This window comes from Martes martes, assembly GCF_963455335.1.
Source record: "Martes martes genome assembly, chromosome: 1".
Taxonomy (NCBI): Eukaryota; Metazoa; Chordata; class Mammalia; order Carnivora; family Mustelidae; genus Martes; species Martes martes.
In genome coordinates, this window is record NC_137888.1 from 148,198,293 (window position 1) to 148,222,584 (window position 24,292).

The 24,292-nt window shown below is 43.0% G+C and overlaps 1 protein-coding gene across 1 annotated transcript; it reads right to left on the minus strand.

Annotated features, from left to right (window-relative positions):
- Positions 1–1,111: 1,111 nt before the first annotated feature.
- Positions 1,112–14,639, minus strand: LOC308340950 (zinc finger protein 620-like). Its single transcript, XM_080800476.1, has 4 exons — positions 14,346–14,639; positions 6,616–6,742; positions 6,012–6,125; positions 1,112–3,680 (listed from the first exon to the last, which is right to left on the minus strand). The coding sequence occupies exons 1-4, from the start codon at positions 14,367–14,369 to the stop codon at positions 2,686–2,688; spliced, it is 1,260 nt and encodes a 419-aa protein (XP_080656602.1). The 5' UTR covers positions 14,370–14,639; the 3' UTR covers positions 1,112–2,685.
- Between the last annotated feature and the right edge of the window lie 9,653 nt (positions 14,640–24,292).

Genomic DNA, 24,292 nt, shown 5'->3' on the forward strand with positions numbered 1-24,292 from the left:
AAGATTTATGACAAAAATAGATGACATAACATAAAATCTAAAATTACAAAACTTCTAGGAAGAAAAATAAGGGGAAATAATCTTGGGTAAGGCAAGAATTTCTTAAATACGACATGAAAGCCATAATCCATAAGTGAACAAACTGTTATATTGGACCTCATTAATAAGTCGTCTGCTCTTCAAAAGATTAAGAGAATGAGGGACACCTGCGGAGCTCAGTTGGTTAGGCATCTACCTTTCGCTTGGGTCATGATCCCAGGGTCCTGGAATTGAGCCCCACACCAGGCTCCCCATTCAGCAAGAAGTCTGTTTATCCCTCTCCCTCTGTCCCTCCCCCCAAACCCTGCTCATACTCAATCTCTCTCTCAAATAAATAAATAAAATCTTAAAAAAAATAGATTAAGAGAATGAAAAGACCAGCCCCATGGGAGAAAATGTTCACAAATAACATATTTGAAAAAGGACTTGTATCCACAATATATAAAGACCTCCCCATCCCAAAAAGACCTCCCAAATATCAATAAAAAGAAAACCCAATAAAAACATAGGCCAAGGATATGGACATTTAATCTAAGACATATGGAAGGCAAATAAGCACATGAAAGTATGTTCAACATCATTAGTCATTACGGAAATGCAAAGTAAAATCACAAGGAGACAGCATTACACTTACTGTAAGAGCTAAAATTTAAAACAGTATTAAGCATAGCCAAAGATGAAGACATGAGAGTGTAACTCTCACACAGTGCTGGTATGGATATAAAATGGTGCAACTTCCTTATAGAAGTTTTGAAGATTCTAAAAAATGTAAATATATACTAAGGCGCGCACCTGGATGGCTCAGTAAGTTAAGCATCTGACTTTGGCTCAGGTAATGATCTCAGGGTTCTGGGATCGAACCCCATGTTGGGGCATCCAGGCTCCCCGATCTTCAGGAAGTCTGCTTCTCCCTCCCCATCCTCCCGCCCTGCTCCTGTGCGGGCACATGCTCTCTCTCCCTCTCTGAATAAAATCTTTTTTAAAAATGTAAATATGTACCTACCTTATGACACAGGCATTCCATTCCTTATTTACTCAAGAGAAACAAAAGTATACACCATTACAAAGACTTACACACAAATATCCATAGCAGCTTTATTCGTAATAACCAAAAACTGGAAACAACCCAAATGGCCATCAGGAGATGAATGAACAAATTTTGTTATTTCCATAGTGGAATACTGTTCAGCCACCCCCCCCCAAAAAAAGAACCACAGATATATAATGAATATGTTACATAAATCTCAAAATAATTTATGCTGAAAGACACCAGACCAAAAAAAAAAGTACACACAATGGGATATTTTTATAAAATCCTAGAAAAGCAAAACTCATCCAAAGTGACAGCAGATCAGCAATTGCTGTGAAAAGCTATGAGAGGGATTACCAAGGAGCATAAGTAATTTTGGGGGGTTATGGCTCTGCTTATTATCTTGACTGTGGTGACTGTTTCACTGGTATATACATAAGTCATCACTTAGCAATGGTATTATAGTAAATAACACTATTGTTTACCAGGTTCTAGTCATTGTTCTAAGCACTCCTGCATGTATTAATGCAGTTAATCCTCAACACAAACATATGAGGTAGACCATCATCCAGATTTTACAGATAAGGAAATTAGTAGTGTCTGTAACTTAACCAGGGTGACACACCTGGGCTCACACCTGGCTCTGTATTATTATCCACTACTCTGCTTCCTGCAGTGGGCAAAGTCAAGCAGCTTGCAAAAGAGGGATGCTAAAACAGAACACATTTATATCTCCCCTCGTCTCCACTGGTAACAGAAAATAATGGACACTTCTTCTGTGATAAGATAGAACTAAATGAAGTTGCAAGGAAATGCTTCCTGCTGTGAGGTCACTTGGAAGAGCAATGAGATGGATGGATTTATGATAAATAGGGCCTTGCATTTGACTCAAAGGATATATATACCCCAACTTTTGCAAAGGCACAGACTACAACCGAGCAATGAGAAGTGACTACAGAGTAAGTGGTGTGGGTGGGCACTGCACCTGAGGTAGGTCTCTGAAAACTTGTAGCCTACTAGGAATATCCTCCAAATACAGATGGCTCCACAGGGATAAGGGCCCTCTGTTTCTGAGTTTAGGAGACTCCTAATATAGACTGTGATCTATATTAAGATAGGATCTTTTTCTTTTCTCGTTGATCCTTTGTTTAGTGTTGCACACCTGAGAATGGATGCATGGGAGACAAAGGTTCCAAATCTAGAAGTTTATACTCAATTCACATTTGAGGGTACTGAATCCTGGGTGGAACTTATTTTCCCTTAGAATCTTGCGGGAATATACCATTGTCCTCTTTCAAGACTGCTGTTATGAAATCCAGTGCATTCTTATTCTTCAACTTTTGTTTTCTCTAGAACCTTTTTAAGATCTCCTCTTAAAGCCTGGAGTTTTGGTAATTCACAGTGGTGTTCTCTGATGTAGGTCCTCCCACCCATCCCTCATCCATCCTGAGGGGCACTCGGGGACACCACAAACTCCAGAGTCACAGCCAGTTACATTTCTTTGTACATTTGAGTTTGGGGGTTTGTTTCTTCTTTTCTAACTGTAAAGAGCGCGCTGGTGAAGAACATGAAAGGGGAGAAACAAAGAGGCACAGCACGCCCAGCTGCAGACCACATTACTCTTGCACAGGTATCTTCTGTGTGTGTAGTTTCCGATGCAGAGTAAATCGCCCACACCAGCTGAAGGTTTTCCCACACACCTCACACTCGTAGGGTTTCTCACCGGTGTGAACTCGCTCGTGCTGGACCAGGGTGATTTTCTGACTAAAGGCCTTCCCACACTCCTTACATTCAAAAGGTTTCTCCCCTGTGTGAATGCGCTGATGCTGAGTCAAGGCTGTGGGGGAGCTTAGCCGTTTCCCGCACTCTTTACATTCGTAGTGTTTCTCCCCAGTGTGCACTCGCTGATGGACAATAAAGCTTGAGCTACAACTGAAAGTCTTCCAACATTCATTACATTCATAGAGTTTCTCCCCAGTGTGGAACCTCTGGTGCTGGAGGAAAACAGAACTGCTAATGAAGGCCTTGCCGCACTCCTTACATTCATAGGGCTTCTCTCCAGTGTGGATTCTCTGATGCTGAATCAAGGCCGTGTCTGAACTTAAACCTTTCCCACATTCTTTACATTTAAATGGTTTCTTTCCAGTGTGAATTACCTGATGCCGAATAAGTAATGAGTTGTATCTGAAGGCTTTTCCACATTCTTTGCATTTGAAAGACCTTTCACCAGTGTGACATCCCTGAAAATCTGCCATTCGACTAAAATATCTGCCACATTTTCTACATTCATATGATATCTGACCACTAGGAACTGTCTGATCCATGAGTTGTGTGCTAACATTAATGTTTTCCCCAGATTTCTCACAGTGCTCCCCACTCCCAACAGAGCAGTCGTCGCGGTGGCTGGTTTGCCCAGCTGTGAAATCTCTCCTCTTTGACATGGTCTTCTTAGCTATCCAGTGACCATGCTGCTGCTCTAGGCTGCTCCCAAAGTCCAGGTGCTGGGGGACGTTCCCTGGCAGCCCTTCTAATGTCAGTCTGGGGGACTCTGTTTCTTTAGAAATGTGTTCCTTTGGAGTTGATTCTTCCTTCTCAGCTCTGGCCTCACCTCCTGACATCACAGGGGGGAAAAAAAAACAACACTAGTGTTAGCCTCTGACAGTGCTGAAGGGGAAAAAGGATCAAGTGGTTCTTCTCATCTGCCCTATGTGACTATTTTCCTACAGGTACACAAAATACCTACCAAAGACCACCATACAGCAGAGCCCCACAAGTGAAATGAAGATACTATGGGTGGGAAGCAAGCAAGGCCAGGAGGCATTCCCATAAAGAGTGTAAAGACTGGAAAACAGCGAAGACTGTTACCTACTAGGATGGGAAGACCAACCACTTTCTCCTGAGTGAATGGGTGAGATAAGAAGGTATGGAAAAGTGACAAATAGAGACCCCAGGGTCAGAGGAAGACCACGAGATTGAAGAAGGGGCAGGTCAAGCAGCTCAAACTACAAAGGGTCCCACAACCAATTCCTTAAAAGCTGCTTATTTTTTACAACATTCTCCATGTCATAATCTTTGAAAAGAGAACGGTCTCTGTCATCAGGCTGATGCCAGTAAAGTGGCAGCCTCCCATGCTGTGGCTAAGGGAACTACGGTGGGCTAACACACCGTAGCTGGAAGGAAAGGGGAAGACACTGAGGCTTGCTTCTAAAATAAAAGAGCAAGGGTGCCTGGGCAGCTCAGTTGTTAAGCGTCTGCCTTTGGCTCCTGGTATTGAGTCCCACATTGGGCTCCGTGCTCAGAGGAGAGACTTTTTCTCCCTCTCTCCCTCACCCTCTGTCTGCCGCTTCCCCACTCTGCTTGTGCGCTCTCCCTCTCTCTGTCAAATAAATAAATAAAGTCTTTAAAAAACTAAAACAAAATAGCATGCACTGCACGTGTGAGGAACCCTTTTAAGAACAGACATAAGCCTTAGGGAGGATCCGGTAATGACTCTGGTGCTTTTCCTACAGTGCTGCACAAGCTGTGTATATAGTTTACTATGACAGTAAGAATGTGAAATAGAGAAAACCAAAGGCAATTTTCCCTCTCCTATTAAGGCCTTTTGCAGGCTAATATAATCTTCAGCACTGGGCCAGGGCAACCTCGTGTGTTTACAAGCGAACTGTTTAAAATGCTTTTACCCAGATAGCCTGAAGTCCTGGGATCATATCCAGAAAGGCAGAACTTTAACACAAGGCTAGGAGTGGGAGGGAGTTGTGCATTACTTATGGACATTCTCTGTGCAGAGTCTGAAGAGCACATGAAATTTTACAGGCAGAGCAGGGGTGAAAAAGAGTAACAAAGGCAAGAAAAAATACACTGTGTTGTTATTTTTCGTTCTCATATCAATACCTTTCAAAATGAGGAAGCCATTCACCTTTCTGTTATAGCAAGTTTTGTTTCAAAAGCTCAGCTGTTAAAATCAAAGTTTTTTTTAAGAGTCTGTAGGGGAAAAATGACAGGCTTCAGGTGGGTGTTGAGGCAAAGGAATCACGGGGTATGCTGTGCTGGTGTTTGCCTATGTGGGAAAATTTCCATTATGAAAATGAATTGTTTTATTTTTAAATAATTTTTTCAATTGTAAAATTTTATTTTATTTTTTATTTTTATTTAAGTCAGTGTTTGGGAACTTATAACTCAGTTTCCCAGAGAGAGGAGTCTGGCTGGCTCAGTCAGTACAGTATGCAACTCTTGATCTCAGGACTGTGAGTTCAAGCCCCATACAATGGGTAGAGTTTACTTTAAAAAAAAAAAAAATAAAGTTCCCATAGAAATAATGTACTCTGGCGGCACCTGGGTGGCTCACTGGGTTAAAGCCTCTGCCTTCAGCTCAGGTCATGATCCCAGGGTCCTGGGATTGAGCCCCTCATCGGGCTTTCTGCTCAGCGGGGAGCCTGCTTCCTCCTCTCTCTCTGCCTGCTTCTCTGCCTACCTGTGATCTCTGTCGATCAAATAAATAAATAAAATCTTTAAAAAAAAAAAAAAAGAAAGAAAGAAAGAATGTACTGTGAATATGTGGATGGCCAGATAGGCACCAGAAGCCTATTTTCCTACTAAGGTGGTTGACATCCTCATCTCTGCAACACAAACTGGTGGAAAAATAAACTTTCCACAAAACAGGGTTCAAAAGAGCTCTCATGCCTCAAGAGCTGCTCGCTCAGTCACACTGTGTCCCTTATTAGGTGGTGAGGTGGAAAGGCAAAGGTGAACATGCAGAGAAATCTTGCAGCCATGCCTTCCCTGGAAGAGACTGGCCCTTCCTCATTTGAGGGAGGCTACCACCATGAACACAGAATCACATATAATGATTCCAGAAGAAAGAAAACAGTCTCACACACATTCAAAGGTGAATATAGGAAAGCAGGCTAAGCAAAAAAGGCAGCTGGTAGGTTCTCATGCTCACCTGGACAGATGCCTCTGAGGGCTTCCCTGCCCGCAGGCTCCCAGGGTTCCAGGCCCCATGGCAGCTCCCCTCGCTCTAGCTGGGAGACCAGAACAGGTCTGGTGAATAGAAAAGCTGCCCAGGAGAAAAAAACAGGAACAAAAAGTAAAGGGAATCAGGAAGCAAGGTCCCCTCTTGACTGTCTTTACTTTTCTTCACTGAGTCAGGGAGGGAAATGAAGAGAAGTTAGCCTCCGCTATCTTAGAAGAAAGAAAATTCCCACAAATGGGGGCAGAGTCCTGCAATAACCCACCACTCACACGAGGGAGTCCCAGATCTTCTTCAGAGAACTTGGAAGACAGAGACAAAGGGCTCTGCTAAGCTCCCAAGAGCTCTTTCTTTCCCTCCATGCATAGGGCAGAGTCCCTCCCAGGGCCAGAGGGACAGCAGGTTTCAAAACCAGGGAACCCGAAACTCTCCCCAACCAGTAGCCTCTGAGAAGCTCAGCCTTTGGAGCAACTGCCCATGAGGGTTATCAGAGAGGCCACGATGTCTAAAAGGAAGAAAGAAGCCAGGATGCACGAAAGGCAGAAAAAGACAACAGCAGGGAGAAGAGAGTCCTTACCCAGGGAAGCCACATTTGCATAATTCTCCAGCATCACCTCTCGGTACAGGGCCCTCTGTGAAGGGTCCAGGATAACCCATTCATTCTGGGTGAAGTACACAGCCACGTCCTCAAAGGTCACTGGCTCCTGAAACAACAGGTTCCTGCTCAAACTCTGTGTGAAGGTAGAGGAGCCTAAGTATTGTGGGGCAGAGATCTACTGGATGTGGTGGTATTGCCAAGGACAGTTCTCCAGTGCCCTCTACTCCCCGTGGGGGCCAGCCCTCAGCTGGCATCACCCTCGTCAACAGGAGAGTCCAAGACCCACTGTACCTCTGTGTGGTCATCCCCACAAACAGGCCCTCCTTCCCCTGCTGACCTCTGTGTTGACTCTTCCAGGCCCTGCTCTATGTGCCTGTCCCTCTGGCTCCTTTCCATGGGTTTTGTGTACACATGCACAGAGAACATCTGTATAAACACAGCCCACAGCACTTTTGTCCTGATCTCCACTCCCTCCCTAATCCCACTAAAGTGACAGTAATATAATGGCCCACGAGGAGAAGAGTCTGAGCAGACCAAGGATGTTAACAGAATTTTAGAAGACAGAAAAGATGAATTACTAAATTAGAAGAGCAGAGAAAGCTGGATGTTAACTGCTGGCAGAGGGGGAAGCAAACAAAAAGGAGGCTGATCATCATAAAAACACCAAGAATGAGCTCAGGATTTTTTTTAAGTGTGCTCTTTTTTTTTTTTTAAATTTTATTTATTTATCTGACAGAGAGAGAGAGAGCACAAGTAGGTAGAGAGACAGGCAGAGAGAGAGGGGGAAGCAGGCTCCCTGTCAAGCAGAAAGCCCGATGTAGGGCTCGATCCCAGGACCCTGAGGTCATGACCTAAGCCGAAGGCAGAGGCTTAACCCACTGAGCCACCCAGGCGCCCTGTGCTCTGCTTTTTAAAACTTGGTAATTCTATCTGTTTAAAATCACTAGGGAGGAGAGAGGACCGACAAGTACTCAGAGTAGTAAATGAAAAATATCTACACAAGGCATATCACTGAGAAGTCTCAGAAAAATGAAAACATAAAAAAAAAAAAAAATTCTGGGTGCCTGGGTAGCTCAGTTGGTTAAGCAACTGCCTTCGCTCATGTCATGATCCTGGAGTCCCAGAATCGAGTCTGGCATGGGGCTCCCACCTCCACGGGGAGTCTGCTTCTCCCTCTGACCTTCTCCCCCCTCATGCTTCTCTCCCTCTCTCTCAAATGGATAAAATCTTAAAAAAAGAAAAAAAAATCCTAAAGGACTTCAGAGCAGGAAACACACATACACACACAAAGACTGGGGAGTCAAGATGGCAACAGACAATATGGCGAAAGTAAAGGGGAAATGTTTTTAAAAGTGCTGAGCGAAGGAGCCCCTGGGTGGCTCAGTCAGTTAAGCCTCAGACTCTTGATTTCTCCTCAGATTGTGATCTCAGCATCATGAGACGGGCCCTGCATCAGGTTCCACACTCGGTGTGGAGTCTGCCTGGGATTCCTTCTCTCCCTCTCCCCTTGCTCTCAATCTCTCTCTCAAATAAATGAATTTAAAAAAATAAAAAATAAAAATGCTGAGTGAAAACCTCTGTTTTTCATTAAGATGGAGTCAAAGCAATTGGGTTTATCCTGCCTAAACCAAAACAAGACAAATTACACAAAACAAGTTATCAGATACTAGGTGACAGCAATGGAGGGTACCAATCCCAGGGGACAGGAAGTTAACAAGGTGAGCCCTGTGAGTCGCCATGCTTACTACTATGAGTTTCCAGGCTGCAAAACAGGGAGGAGGAAATGAGGCAAAGCCGAGCAGATTCCCTGGTAGCTTCTGAGGAGACCAAGACAGCAGAGTTTAGAGGACAGAATACCACAGAGAAGAGAGCTGCACAGAGAAAAAAAAAAAACAATTATCTGCAGAGGGTTCAGTCGAGTGGGCAAAGAATGACCAGGGCACAGGTGTGTGGAAACTACTCAAAGCCAGAGAAAGGATCATTTGAAAGGACTGAAGGACACAATGCCTGGTATTCACATAGGGCCAGAAACAGCGCCTACTTCCACTATCCACACTGGAAAATTTCATAATTTATACACCACTAGATAGAGCTCTCGGGAAACTCTTGCCTCAGTAGTAGAGAGTAATTATTCCTAAGCTGACTGGAATTCTACTTTCCAGATTCTACTAGCAAATAATAAATATCAGGACCAGGAAGAACCAAATTGTTTCCAAGTAACTGAACCTGATTCCAGAAAATACTCAAGAATATTTTGGGAAGGGCTGCCTGGCTGGCTCAGTGTATGCGACTCTTGATCTCAAGGTTTTAAGTTCAAGCCCTATGTTGGATACAGGTTGGATATAGACTGGATATGCATTGGATATGGGTTACTTAAAAATAAAATCTTAAAAAAAGATTTTTTTAAAGACGACTATTTTGGGGACTAAAAAAACCTAGAATCAAACAAGATAAAAGTTACAATATCTGGCATTCAATCATAGGTTACTAGGCATTCAAAGAGGCAGGAATAGGTGACCTAACAAGACCAGGCAATCAAAATCAACCCAGAACTGATAGATGTTAGCATTAGAGAGATGGACATTAAAGTACTTATTATAAATGTATTCCAAATGTTCAAAGTGAAATAGAGACAAGGTGTGTGTGTGTGTGTGTGTGTGTGTGTGTGAGAGAGAGAGAGATAAAGAAATATATATGTAAAGATTTCTTTAAGAGAGAGAGCACGCACACGTGAGCTGGGGGAGAGGGGCAGAGGGAGAAGAAGAGAATCTCGTTCAAGCAGACTCCCCTTTGAGCATGGAGCCCTACGCTTGGCTCCATTTTGATGCAGCTGGATCTCACCATCTTGAAATCACAACCTGAGCAGAAATCAAGAGTCTGACATTTAACCACCTGAGCTACACAGGCACCCCAAAGATTTACTTTTTTAAAGACCCAAATCAAACTTCTACATATGAAAGCTGCTATGTCTGGGATGAAAAATATAATCCATGGGATTGACAGCAAATTCGACGCTGAAGAAGAAAAAAAAAAACCAAAAAACTTGTGAACTTGAAGGCATAGCAACAAAAACTAACCAAAAGGAAACAGAAAAAGATTGAAGGCAAAAAGAACAGAGCCATCAGGGAGCCTAAAGGACAAGTAATTGAAGGTAGACTGTGATAAACTAAAGATGCATACTACAAACCCTACAGCAATTTCTAAAATAGTAACACAGTTATAGTTTATATGTAGCCAATGAAGAGGAAAACATGGAGTAAAACCCACTATTAGTCCTAAAGAAGGTGGAAAATCAAGAGAAAAGGGAACAAAGGACAGACAGGACAATTAGAAAACAATTAGAAAGATGACAGACTCAAATCTAACCGTACCAATAATTATGCCAAATATATATAATCTAAACATCCTAACCAGTAAACACTATCAGATTAGATTTTCCAAAAAGCAAGAGCCTACTATGCGCTGCCTTCAAGAAATGCATATTACATGTAAAGACAAGAATAAGTTAAAAGCAAAAAGATTTAAAATATATATATATTAATCAAAAAAAGCTGGAGTGGCTATATTGACTTAAGGCAATGTATTTTTCAAAACAAGTGACATTTTTTTAAAGATTAATTTATTTATTTTGCGGGGGGAGGGAAGGAGAGAATCCTCAAGCAGACTCCCCTCTGAGCTCAGAGCCCAACACAGAGCTAGGTCTCAGGACCCCGAGATCATGACCTGAGCCGAAGTCAGAGGCTTAACCCACTGAGCCACCCAGGTGCCCCCAGAACAAAGAATATTAAGAGATAAAGAAAGTCATTTATGACCATGAAGGGATCAGGTCATCAGAAAGACATAACAATTCTACATGTTTATGCAGTTAGTAACAAAGCTTCAAAATACATGAAGCAAAAACTGATAAAACTGCAAGAGAAATAGACAAATCCCTAATTATAGCTGGAAATTTCAATAACCCTTCTCAACAAGGATTTAGCAAACATGAATAATACTATTACCCAGCCTGACTTAATGGACATTTACAGAACACTCCACCCAAAAACAGCAGAATACTATCTTCTCAGGTGTCCAAGGAACATTTTGTAAAGTAGACCATATTCTGGACCATAAAAGAAAAAGAAATCAAGTCATGCAAAGAATGTTCACTAACCACAACAGAATTAAATTAGAAGGAACAGGGGCGCCTGGGTGGCTCAGTGGGTTAAGGCCTCTGCCTTTGGCTCAGGTCATGGTCTCAGGGTCCTGGGATCGAGCCCCACATCGGGCTCTCTGCTCAGCGGGGAGCCTGCTTCCTCCTCTCTCTCTCTCTCTCTCTCTCTCTGCCTGCCTGACTACTTGTGATCTGTCTGTCAAATAAATAAATAAAAATCTTTAAAAAAAAAAAATTACAAGTAACAGACAGACACATGGAACATTCCCAAATATTTATGAACTAAATAACACACTTCTAAATAACACATAGATCAAAGAATAAAACATAAAAGAATGCAGAAAGTGTTTTGAACTCAAGGAAAATGAAAACACAATGTACCAAAATGAGGGATGCTGCTAAAGTAGTACTTAGGAAGACATTTATAGTATTAAATGCCTGTGTTACAAAATTTAAAAAGGACAGAAGGTCTTGAATCAGTGACCTCTGATTCACCTTTAGAATCTAGAAGAACAGCAAATTTAACACAAACTAAGTAGAACAAAATAAAGATCCAAGTGGAAATCAGCGACATAAAACTGACAAAAAACAATTTAAAAAATCAGCAAAAGCAAAAACTGGTACTTTGTGAAGATCAATGCAACTTATAAATCTCTGGTTGGATTAATCAGAAACAGAATAAATAAATTAGCAATATTAGTTCAAAAAAACTACAGATAATAAAAGGATAAGAAAATATTATTAACAACTTTATGCCATTAATGTCTACAGCTTAGATAAAAATTGACAAATTTCTTGAAAGAAACATATTACCAACACTCATTAAGGAGAGGAACTGAAACTGTATTCTAAAAGTTATCACGGGGGGTGCCTGGGTGGCTCAGTGGGTTAAAACCTCTGCCTTCGGCTCAGGTCATGATCTCAGGGTTCCGGGATCGAGTCCCGAGTCAGGCTCTCTGCTCTGCTTGGCAGGGAGCCTGTTTCCTCCTCTCTCTCTCTCTCTCTCTCTCTCTGCCTGCCTCTCTACCTACTTGTGCTCTTTCTCTGTCAAATAAATAAATAAAATCTTTAATAAATAAATAAATAAATAAAAGTTATTAGAAAGAAAACTCCACAACTAAGTGGTTTCACTGTTGAATTTCACTGGTGAAGAAATATTTAAGGAAGAAATTCTACCAAATATTTCTACACAAATTCTTCCAAAATACTCAAGAGGACAGAATACTTTCCAATTTATTCAATCAATGGACAGTCATGACAAGAAAACTGCAGATCGATACCCCTTACAAACATAGTGCAAAAATTCTAAACAAAATTTTAACAAAAGAATCCAAAATACAGTAAAAGAGTAATACAAATGACCAAATGGTTTTTATTCAAGGAATGCAAAGTTGGTTGAACATTTGAAAAATTAATGTAATTCACCATATTAAGAAACTAAAATAGAAAAACCATAAAGTCCTCTAAACCAACATAGAAAAAGCATTTGTCACCCAGCAATTGCACTACTGGGTATTTACCCCAAAGATACAGATGTCGTGAAAAGAGCCATATGTACCCCTATGTTCACAGCAGCAATGTCCACAATAACCAAACTGTGCAAGGAGCCAAGATGCCCTTCAACAGACTAACGGATAAAGAAAATGTGGTTGGTTTATATACACAATGGAATTTTACTCAGTCATCAGAAAGGATGAATTCCCAACTTTTATATCAACATGGACGGGACTGGAGGAGATAATGCTAAGCGAAGTAAGTCAAGCAGAGATAGTCAATTATCATAGGGTTTCACTTACTTGTGGAACATAAGGAATACCATGGAGGACATTAGAAGGAAAGGAAAAGTGAAGGGGGAGGTGGAAATAGGAGGGGGAGATGTACCATGACATACTGTGGGCTCTGAGAAACAAACTGAGGGTTTTGGAGGGGAGGGGGGTGAGGGGAATGGGTGAGCCTAGTGGTGGGTATTAAGGAGGGCACATACTGCATGGAGCACTGGGTGTGGTGCATAAACAATCTTGGAACATTGCATCAAAAACTAACAATGTATCTTATGGTAACTAACATAACACAATAGAAAAAGAAAAGAAAAGAAAAAGCATTTGTCAAAATCCAGCACCCACTCTTGATTAAAATTCTCAGCAAGCTAGGCACAGAACATTCTCAATCTGATAAAGGGCATTTACAAAACAAAACAAAACTTATGACGGTTTTAACTGAGAAATATTGAATGCTTTCACTTGAGATCACAAATAAGACAAGGATATCTGCCCTCGCCACCTGTACTCAACATTAAATGCCAGTGAAGTTAGGCAAGAAAAAGAAAGAAAAGGTATCCAGACAGGAAAGAAAAAAGTAAAACTGTCTTTATTTGTAGATGGCATGTCTACGTAAAAATCCAATGGAATCTACCAAAACAAAACAAAACAAAAACAAACACAACAACAACAAAAACTAGATTACTTTGTCCAAGGAAAGAGAACACTCTTGTGGACAGAGTTGTGAAAAGGGTCTTCACAATATGCAATGATGCAGATTTCTACTTTTCAGCCTCCACTGCAAATCTATCCCAGTCAATCCCCCACACTTGCCTTTCCATCCTGATTAAGTCTTAGTTTGTGCATTCTAATCTCTCCATCCCTCTCAACTCCACCTCCTCTGCCCGAACACACCTGATAGTGACAGCCGCACCATGAAAGCCACAAGCCTGTCCAACGGGAACCTCGGGAAGGAGCTCCCATGCACCTCCCCGCTGCCTGCCGGCTGTTAACGCTTTTCTAGCACAACTCCCTACTGGCTATTATCACTGCTTGCAGAGCAAAGCATCAGCTAAGGAGCAAGCCCCGACCGGTCCAAACCAGTCTCCTCCAAGATCCACACGAGTGCTGAACTTTCACTTTTCCCTCATTATAATACTAAAACTCATACCCAGGGGTGGAGATTTAACAAGTTCATTACGCAAGCGATGCATGAAGAAACATGACCTTTAAGTGTGTAGGTGCTAATAAATGCCCGGCTCTACTTGTTTAGACGGCACAATCTTCCTACCTAAGTATCTTATTAAAAATTCTCCTTGAGGGGCGCCTCGGTAGCTCAGTGGGTTAGTCTCTGCCTTCGGCTCGGGTCATGGTCCCAGGGTCCTGGAATCGAGCCCCGCAACCGTCTCTGTGCTCAGCAGGGGCCTGCTTCCCACCGCCCCTCTCGCCTGCCTCTCTGCCTACTTGTGATCTCTGTCAAATAAATAAAATCTTAAAAAAAAAAAAAAAAAGTGGGATTAAAAAAAAAAAAAATTCTCCTTGACCGCTCCTCGGAGTCAGCCTGAGGATTCTTTGTGCTGCTCCCCTGTGCTCGAGCTTAAGTCCCAATAAGGCCTTTCTTGTGACTTTAAATTTGGGGTCCAGTCTCGTTTCTGCCGATGCTGAGTCCAAGGACCCGAGTCCCGTAACACCTGGACAACTCAGGCTCCGGATGCGGACTGACATCTGCTCTCACTTGACATCTAAGGGTGGGAGGGCCGGTAAAGGGGACGACGGAGGCAGAGAGGATGCTCGCTCACCTGGCGCCACGTGATCTGGAGCATGGCTGGGGCCCCCACTTCACACAGCGCCTTCGGGGTTCGAGGTGAGGCTGAAGAGAAAATAAGAGGCACGAGTAGGGCTGCTGCTGCTGCCGGGCACCCCTCAAATGCCGTCCTCCGCCGGGGGCCCCCTCTGTTCCAGTACCCTCTCACCCCAGAGCCACAGGGGCTGGGGAACCGGGTGCTGGAGAACGCCGTGGGGATACAGCCCCGTTAGCCGGACCCGGAGCCCAAGCGAGCGCTACCGCCGAGCGCCGCAGATACGGGGAACGCGTGGGAGGGCGGCGAACCTGCGCTCCCGGGAAAGCTTAGGACCCGCTCCGCCGGAAACGCGTAGAGCCGTTTTCCCCTCCTCTCTAGGAACGTGAAAACGTGCACGTCTCCGTGGTTCCCCAGCCGAGCTGCTACAGCCGCCGTTCTTCTCTCTGAGACTGCGAGCCAGAGTTGCGGGCTCCAGGCTCGGGCCCTGCAGCGCCCTCTCTCGGTAGCTCCTCCCGGGGACGTCGTCTGTCCCCCTCACACCACGGAACGTTTGCAATCCCGGGAATCAGCTAGGCTTCTCTGGCGTTTGCCACTCCTGGCTGCTCTTCAGGTCCTGAAGCTGCCTAGCTAGGTTCTGTGGCGGCGCTGCAGTGGGCGAAGTATGCGGGGCCCATCATTTGAACAGCCAACGGTGCATTAGTGGAGAGCATGGACTACATAGGTCCGGAAACCTGGCTGTACCACGTCTTAGCTGTGTGAGCCGCAGCTCCCGCAATAGTGATACCAACCTCGAAGGACTGTTGAGGTTTAATAATTGGTTAATGGATTAGCAAAGTATTTACAGTAGTGCCTGGCACACAGTAAATGCTTGCGGGTTGTTTTGTTTGCTAATTGTGTTTTTTGCTTTCGAAGATACAAGGGCTGCTGGGACTTCCAAGATGTGGCACAGTTTAGGGAAAAGAGCTATTAACATTTAGCCTTTGATCTTTTTCCCACCCTATATGTGGATTTGTGTTCCAGGTCCAGCCTGGAAACAGATTTCAGCTAAGGGCCCAGCAGCCTTCTGTGTGAATACTGGGTCCTTCATATTGAGTTAAATATTTCATATAGCTTCTCCTCTGCCAGTTTTCAGAACCACTCCATCCTCAAAGACTTATCAGGGCACCCCACTACGCAGCTAGACCTGCAGGTGGGATAGCCACCATGATTTGCCTTTATTACGTATTTGCAAGCCAAGCAAATGTCTCTACCCTATCCCAAGAAGCTCTTCTTGGAGGCTGCCAATGTGGGAAGGCTCTAATACTCCTGAGAATAGTTTCAGAGTCATGGCTTCCACTAGTCAAGCTCTACTGTTCTGTATTAAGAACTGTCCACTTGAAAGAGGACTTTGGCTCCTCCATTCTGACCTCAAAATGTTTAGGTGGATTGTTCTTTCCAGCTTGTCTCTTGGCTCAGGAAGAAGATCCACAGGGCCAAGTATACCCTGATGGGAACCAAAACTATTCCTTCAAGCAACAAGAACTGCTCTGAGGCAGCAAGACCCTACCCAAGATTGATCCCAAGACAATGATCAGTTTTAACCTTCACTGCCTACCTGAACATACCCACCCACTTTGTCCCACATTTTCCTTACATAAACCTGGAGTATTTTTGGCATTTTGGAGACAGTCTTTGAGACATTAGTCTGCTCACTGAAATAAATTCCTTTCTTGTTGCACCACCACTTGTTTCTCTGCCTTTGGGTTTTGTCAGTGACGAGTGGCGAAACCTAGTCTGTTTGGGACCCCAGGATCCAGGGGCTCTTCAGCCCTGACTACACACCCTCTTCTCCAATATTAGGGAGAATGGAAGAATGTTCTAGTACATTCTAGAAGCTGAGCAAGGAGAGGAGTCTAGCAATTCAGTATGCATCCTTTGATAATTCCAGTTTTCCAGAACTGGGTGGCTCACTCCTGCCCCCTCAGCTTTGCATAGTGTCCCTGAAAAACATCTATGGTTCACCAGCTCAGGAAAATACACTTCCAGATTTCTCCCTGGGTAGAGGACGAAGAGTCTCTAGGCTACATGGAATCAGGAAAAGGATTTGAGATCAGGCTGAGACAGGGAAACTAAAGGGATTCATGAAAAACTGCTTTTTCATTCCTTCTTCTGCTTCTGTTCCTGCTAGGACCTACGCCCCTGCTTTACACAGGTGTTATAGAACAGATGGTGTATGTCCTCCCTGTAAAGGTCAAGGATTTAATGATTTTGTTGGAGTCTTCCAACACAACAGATAATACCTAAGGACTAAATGGGGTCTTCATGAAAGTTTTCCAAGACCAGTGGCTCATCAAGACCCCTGGTTCCAGGGCATAAGTGATTTATGGAGGACACATAACTCTTTGTTTCTGGATTACTGAGAAGACAGGGGCACCAGAAAATTGTCCTCAATAAAAACCCCAGGTCCCGAACAAAGACAACACACTTTCCTTCCCTTTCCTTTCCAAGTCTCCCGGATGCTCTGTCTGTATGTATAGTCTGCTCTTACTTCTCTCAGCTTCTGTTTGATTTCCATCCTGTGCAAAGCCAAGGACCCTCTTGACTGGGCCTGCAGGATCCCTTCTGGGTCCTTGGACCTAGCCACCCTGCATCAAGGCTGTTTCTTTTTTTTAAATATGTGTGTGTGTGTGTGTGTGTGTGTGTGTGTGTGTGTGTGTGTGTGTATTAAGATTTTATTTATTTATTTGACAGAGAGAGACACAGCAAACGCTGGAACACAAGCAGGAGAGGGAGAGGGGGAAGTAGGCTCCCTGCCAAGAGCCCAATGCGGGGCTCAATCTCAGGACCCCGGGACTATGACTCGAGCCAAAGGCAGATGCTTAACAACTGAGCCACCCAGGCACACTAAGGCTGTTTCTTTGAAGGACTTTTAAACAAAAGCACCTTCCCTATATTATGAGGGCAATGTGTTTAAAAACAAAAAAACCTTAAGACCATTTATTATAAGTCAATTAGACTGTTATACTATTAATCTCCATGAGAAATATTTTATACATTTCCAAGCTCTAAAATTACAAATTATGCCAGAACACAAATTTCATTAAGATAAACACAATTGGAGCACCGGGGGGCTCAGTGGTTGTGTGTCTAACTCTTAATTCTGGCTCAGGTCATGATCTTAGGGTCATGGGATCAAGCCCCATGTCAGGCTCCACGCTCAGCATGGTGTCTTCTTGTCCCTCTCCCTCTCCCCACTTGCATTCTCTTTCTCTCTTCTTCTCTGTCTCTCTCTCTCTAAAATAAATAAATGAGGGCACCTGGGTGGCTCAGTGGGTTAAGCCTCTGCCTTTGGCTCAGGTCATGATCCCAGCGTCCTGGGATCAAGCCCCATATCGGGCTCCCTGCTCATCGGGAAGCCTGCTTCTCCCTCTCCCACTCCCCCTGCTTGTATTCCCTCTCTCACTGTGTCTCTCTCTGTCAAATAAATAAATAAAATCTTAAAAAATAAATAAATAAAATCTTTTTTAAAAAGAGAAACAATTATTTCAACATCTGAGATAGCACAAAAATGTCATTTCTCTCATTAATTACAATATGGCTGTGTGACCATCTTCATTCAGCATTGTCTTAGGAAGGTGTTATATACAATACACTTAAGACTTTACAAAGTACACGTATGATATCTAATGTCCATTTATCTGCGCATTTATGCCAAAAAAAGAATAAATATGAAACTAATGGAAACGATGCTAAATTATCACTGCTATAATCTAGCAAATGACAAATACCTTGAGAAAACTTCATGCAACATTTACATATGGTTGAGTAAGATTTAATTAGCAAAGTTTTACAAAATTTTATTGAAAATGAGGTAACCACAGAAAGCAGAAGCAGGTGTGTTTGGGTGGCTCAGTTAGTTAAACATGTGATTCTTGATTTTGGCTCAGGTCATGATCTCAGTGTCCTAAGATCAAGCTCCACATTAGGATACTGGAGTGGGTCCTTCTATATCAGAGAAACTCATCTTTTGTGAGCCATGCTTTTATACTCAACCCAATCAGAAGAATTTATACACACACACACACACACACACACACACACACACACAAATGTATGCACTGTTGTGTAAAGGAAAGTTTATAAATTCTGGACCCTTTGGTCATCCCTACAATATAGCCAGAATCTGTCAGGTAGCAATAATGATTGCAGTGCCCAGATGTCACTCAAAATATCTCTATCTCCAGTTACTCCAGCAACTTGGAAAGTCCTTTTCCCTGTACCATGTAAATAGTGCTCACTACAGAGCCAAATGGTATATAAAGATTATATTTCTTTTATTGCACAACTTTTAAAAAATTCCTAGTTGCCTATTTTCTACTGCTTGACTTTATGATATCCTAGTTTTGGGTTTTGGGGAGTTTGTTGTTGTTGTTGTTTTACAAACCCTGCTTGGTATTGTTGCTGGGTGAACTGGGGAGACCTCAAGCCCTGGGGCCTTGACCCAGCCAGACCCAAAGGGGTTGCTGAGAGTTCTTGGACTTGTCATGAGAATGAACTCAAAGACAGACACACAGCACAGTGGTTAAGTGACACAAGAGGTAAAGTTTATTCAAGTGAAAAGTGCACTCTAGAGATAGGAGAGCTGGTGAGCTCGAGAGAGAGAGAGATGGATGCCCAGGGGATTGGGTTTCTATCTTGTATTGACAGTTGTTAACTAGAGGGCAGAATCTTCATTATCTGGGGTGTGAAGCAGGGTTTCCTACCTTTTCCTCCTAATTTGGTCAGGAGGTTCCTGTCATGGCATCCACCATCTCGGACTTGTTTGGTTTGATCCAGCTTATTGTGGAGTGCTGCCTGGACAGGACTCTGACCTTCCTAATAGCTGGCCATGACTTCCTTAGTGCTGGCCTCCAGGTGTCCTATTAGAACCTTTCTGTCTGCCCTTAACAGTATGAACACACAAATTTCCAGCCCTGCTGCTGAGCATGGACTGTTGAGCATGGACAATTGTCATGCTGAATCCACAATTTCCCTACAACGGACCCATGCTTTTCTGGACATGATGTCCTCCTCTTCTTCCTTCTTTTGCTGGAGCACACCCTCTAATAATGAAGATGTTTAGTCATATCTTCAAGGCCATTTATATATAGAAATGTCCTGCTCCCTTTTATATCTCCCCGGCCTGGCTTTTATGGACTCAAACTTTCTTCTAAGGAAACTTTCCCGCACACTCAGCGTATCTTCTTTCACTCTGCTATCATTTGCCCAATGTTCCTGTTCTGACTACAAGCCTAAATCCTATTTCCAAAACTAATTCCATTAGTCACTGAGTATCTGAGAAAAACTTTTCTGTTAAGTGTTGGAAAAGCATTTACATTTTTTTTCTTATCTGTACAGTTTACAAAGGTTTTTCTCTCCATCAAAGATGTTATTTTTCCTGTATTGTATATAAGGCATTATTCTAGATGGGCTTTTATTGTTTTATCTTGCCATTGATTTAAAAAAACTCACTAACCCACTGCAGAATAGGTCTCTGAAATCTACTATTATGATCAACTTCTTTATAAATAAACTATCTGCCCATGAAGGACTACTACAAACAATTTAAGACCTACAGTCTCAGTCTTCCCAGTGTTCCCATCCCCATATGATGGGCTATAAACAGGACAAATTTCTGTCCATCAACTAGAGCCAGAGAGATCCCATATTTTTCTCTCCTGCTCTAAACTGCTACAATACAATGGTTTTTCAGAGGTTTTCTTCATAAGTACTACTGGAAAACACAGTTAATAAATATAATTTTCAGAAATCAAAATCATTGTCTTTTTTCCTACAGTTTTTTTTTTCTTTCTTTCTTTCTTTCTTTTTTTTTTTTTTTTAAGAGATCTGGGATTGACTCAGACTGTATCTGGATACACTAATCTTGTATTTTGATTTTTTTTCTCCTGAATCCTACCTATTGCCTACCCATTATAAAAGAATGAAAGAAAAGTTCCCTGAATCCCCTTGTGAGGGTCATTAGCAGGCTAAACAGACAACCATAAAGAGAATTCACAGTAGATGCAGGGAAATTTTCTCATCAAAATAGCCTTAAGTCCTTCCTGCGGGAGAGCCCTTCCTGAGAAGGCACTGCTTCAGAGTGACAGCAAGGCTGAATTAGAAGCGGCAATGCTGCATAAAAGCTCTGTATAGTTTGAGAAATTGGGATAGGTTGAGAAGAATAGGAAAGGCCACGACATACTCTTCTGCATTTTAAGAAATCTTGCTTAATGGACTTCTTCCAAATGAAGAAAGCCAGTTCCATCCCGGTTACGACCATGATTTCCTCATAGAGTTTATCATTAGGTCACTGTTTAGAAACATTACATATGGGGTGCCTGGGTGGCTCAAAGGGTTAAAGCCTCTGCCTTCAGCTCAGGTCATGATCTCAGGGTCCTGGGATAGAGCTCCATCCGGCTCTCTGCTCAGCAGGGAGCCTGCTTCCTCCTCTCTCTGCCTGCTTCTCTGCCTACTTGTGATCTCTCTGTCAAATAGATAAATAAAATCTTTAAAAAAAAGAAAAAGAAAAAGAAATATTACATATTCAGGACACGTGGGTGGCTCAGTCAGTTAAGCATCTAACTCTTGATTTCAGCTCAGGTCATGATCTCAGGGTTATGGAATTGAGCCCCACATGGGACTCAACAATCAGTGTGAGTCCACTTGGGATTCTTGCTCTTCTCCCTCTGTCCTTCCCAACTCATACATGCTTGGTCTCTCTCTGACATAAATAAGTAAATAAATAACACCTTAAAAAAAGAAAGAAACATTATATTTTCTTATAGAAACAATGAATGAAAATGTTCTGTATGCTCTCCCGGGCTAGTTCATGGTAGCCTAAATTCCTCTAATTGTAATTAAAATACATCTCTGTATTGAAAATAGTGGAAAATTAAATTATCCCATTATATGAAATAAAAGGTGTGTGGCTGGAGGAGGGTGGTAACACAAATATGTGGCAGAATGTGCAGAACCCTTGCAGGCATGGGTCCCTGGGGAATGTCCTATCTAGTTCAGGGCCAATGCTCCACTGAGCCTTCACCAAATGTCCCACAGTACTTTAAGAATGACCATCTTCATCCCCCACAGCACCCATTTGAGAAAGAAAACAAAGGGAGAGTAGAAGTAGGAAAGGAAGCTCACGGGTTCTCCTACTTACCTGTACTGACATCTCTCAGGACCTTTCTTTTTTCTGAGATTTTATTTATTTATGTGTCAGAGAGTGAGAGAGTGAGCGCACAAGCAGGAGAAGCAGCAGGCAGAAGGGGAAGGAGGCTCCCTGCCAAGCAGGGAGCCCAATGCGGGGCTTGTTCCCAGGACCCTGGGATCATGTCCTGAGCCGAAGGCAGACGCTTGACCAACTGAGCCACTCAGGCATCCTCTCAGGACCTTTGTGCCAACCTGTGTCCAGGGATCTGGGCCCATGAGACCTCCCCTTGCTCCAGCAAAGCTATCAGAACAGGAGAGTACCGGGAATCAGAGTTGATTCTGGAACTCCTTTCAGCCCATCCTCTGCTTTTAGCAGGTGGAAAGGGAAGTGGAACACCCAGGAGGACAAGGTAGGTGGGTCTTAGGAGCCCTTGCACCTGTCTCACTTGGGAAGAAACTTAAGAAACTTACCTTACAAGGGCCTATCTGAATATGTGCTAAAATAGGAGTAGCAGGACCAAGATCTCAAGAAAACAAGGGTGAGGTAGGAACCAAGGGTTTAAGGAGGGCATCAGAAAACTTTTCATTTCCCATTTTGCCCAGAGCAGAGCCTCTTCTAGGGAATTGGGGAACCTCTGTTTTAATACTAAAGAGAACCTAGGGCTCCTCTCAACCAGGAACCTCTGAGACTGATGACTGGGGAACTCAGCTCACAGAGTTATGAAAACTGAGCTGAGGAGAGACACCTGTGCCTATAAGAGGAAAAGAACTAGGAAGCTCCAAGGTACAGAGGTTGAGTCCTAGAGGAAAGAGAGGCCTTACCTAGAGAAGCTACAGTCCCATAAATCTCCAGCATCACATCTTGAGGCAGGTTCTTAACAGGCATTAGGCTGGCCTGGTGTTTCCAGGTGAGGTACACAACCATGTCCTTGAAGGTCTCTGTGGCTGACAAAACAAAAATTCCTACTCAAGCCCTGAGCTAGGCGCAGAGGGGAAGGCATGATCAGTCAAAAATTAGGTGATGAGATGAAGATTGTGATAGAAAAAGAAATACTATGCCCAGAAAATCAATTAGAAATTGGACATGATCTATAGTTTATAAACACACACACACACACACACACACACACACACACACACACACTCCTTCACTCAAGAACATAAGAGCTGAACAAATGACAACAGAACCTGTTCCTGAATGAGAAGCATTCGTTTTATGAAACTGTCATTTCTCAAATTAATCTGTAGGTGGAAATGGAAATCATTTTTTTAAAGATTTTATTTATTTGACAGAGTTCACAAGTAGGCAGAGAGGCAAGCGGGGGGTGGGGGGGGCAGGCTCCCCGCTGAGCAGAGAGCCTGATGTGGGGCTCAATCCCAGGACCCTGGGATCATGACCTGAGCTGACGGCAGAGGCTTTAACCCACTGACCCACCCAGATGCCCCGGAAATCATTTTTATTCTAAAATCCTAAAGAATCTAGATTCTGGAATTTATATGAAAGAATAGGTGAAAATACTAGCTAAGAATATTTTGAGAAAATAAGAAAGGGAATTTGCTCGCCCCAGATAGCAATGCACCCTATAGCAAGAGAGCAACAATTTCCTGGGTAGGCTCCTACAATAGTCTAACTAGCCTCTCAAACCTCAACAGACTTTCTATGCAGTAGCCCCAGTAATATCACAGAATCTGCATGAAGCACTCAGAAACCTTTCAATGGCCAATTGTTGCTCTTATGATGAAATCCAAAATCTTTCCCATGAGCTAAGGTCCTACAAAGCAGGCCCCTGTGTTTCTCTACAACTTCAGCCAGTGCCATACTTTCCCTGGGTTCTGTGTCGTCTGGCCACTTGGCTTCCCTTTCTCTTCAACAAATCCAATCCTCTCCTACCTCTTGGTTTTTGTGTTTGTTCTCCCACCAGCCTGGGAGTCTCTGCCCTGGTTCTTCCTTTTCTGTAGATCTCCAAGCAGACATTACCTGTTCAGTGAGACCTTCCTTTACAGCTCCAGGTAGAGGAGGCCGTGCCCATGTACAAAATATCAAAGCCACACAAGACGTGGCCCAGCTCTCTCCGTGTGTCCTTCTTCCTTCCTCTTTCTCTCATTTCATCTCTAACTACCCTGATTAGCTCATTGCCCTTAGGAAGTACTTGCCTTCTTTCTATTGCTTAAAAACCCAAGTACTTTAAGATAGTTCACTCCTTAGGACCTTAACATTCTGTCTGCCTGTTTTGCTCCCTTGCATTATTCTGCTCAAATACCACTGCCCTTAATTCAATGCAGTATTGTCACTTTCTATCTCCTTCTCCACCCTTCCATGTTAACATGTATCACTCCCTGATAGTGTATTATACACTCCCTGGTGTGTTGTCTGTGTCACTCATTAGAACCAAGAGCTCCGTGAAGGCAATTTTGGTGACCATTGGCACAAAGTAGGAACTCCATAAATATTTATTAAATGAATGAATTCATCAAAATAAGAACTCAATACATTATGTAACATTAGTAGTGTTCCCCGATACTGCCAAAGCCTATTTCATGGCATGGCACACACGTGCTCGGTATATACCTGTTGAATGAAGAGATAAGTCCTAATTTTAAGCTATTCTGCCTACACAATTTACACAGTGAACATATTTCTCTAAAAGACTTTTCTTGCCTGTTCACAGACTTCATTTGTTTAAAGTGATACGGATTTATAATTCCCAGAAATTTTTACTGGCAGGTACTTCTACTTCACACATTTAAATGGATCTTCTGAATATCTAATCTCTAAT

Excerpts from the sequence above, each read along its gene's own strand:
- LOC308340950 (XM_080800476.1), bottom strand. The coding sequence starts at position 14,369 with ATGCTCCAGATCACGTGGCGCCAG. Across the intron at positions 6,126-6,615 it reads TGCAAATGTGGCTTCCCTGG|CTTTTCTATTCACCAGACCT; the intron begins GTAAGGACTCTC and ends TCTCCTGGGCAG. Across the intron at positions 3,681-6,011 it reads CCTCAGAGGCATCTGTCCAG|GAGGTGAGGCCAGAGCTGAG; the intron begins GTGAGCATGAGA and ends CTGTGATGTCAG.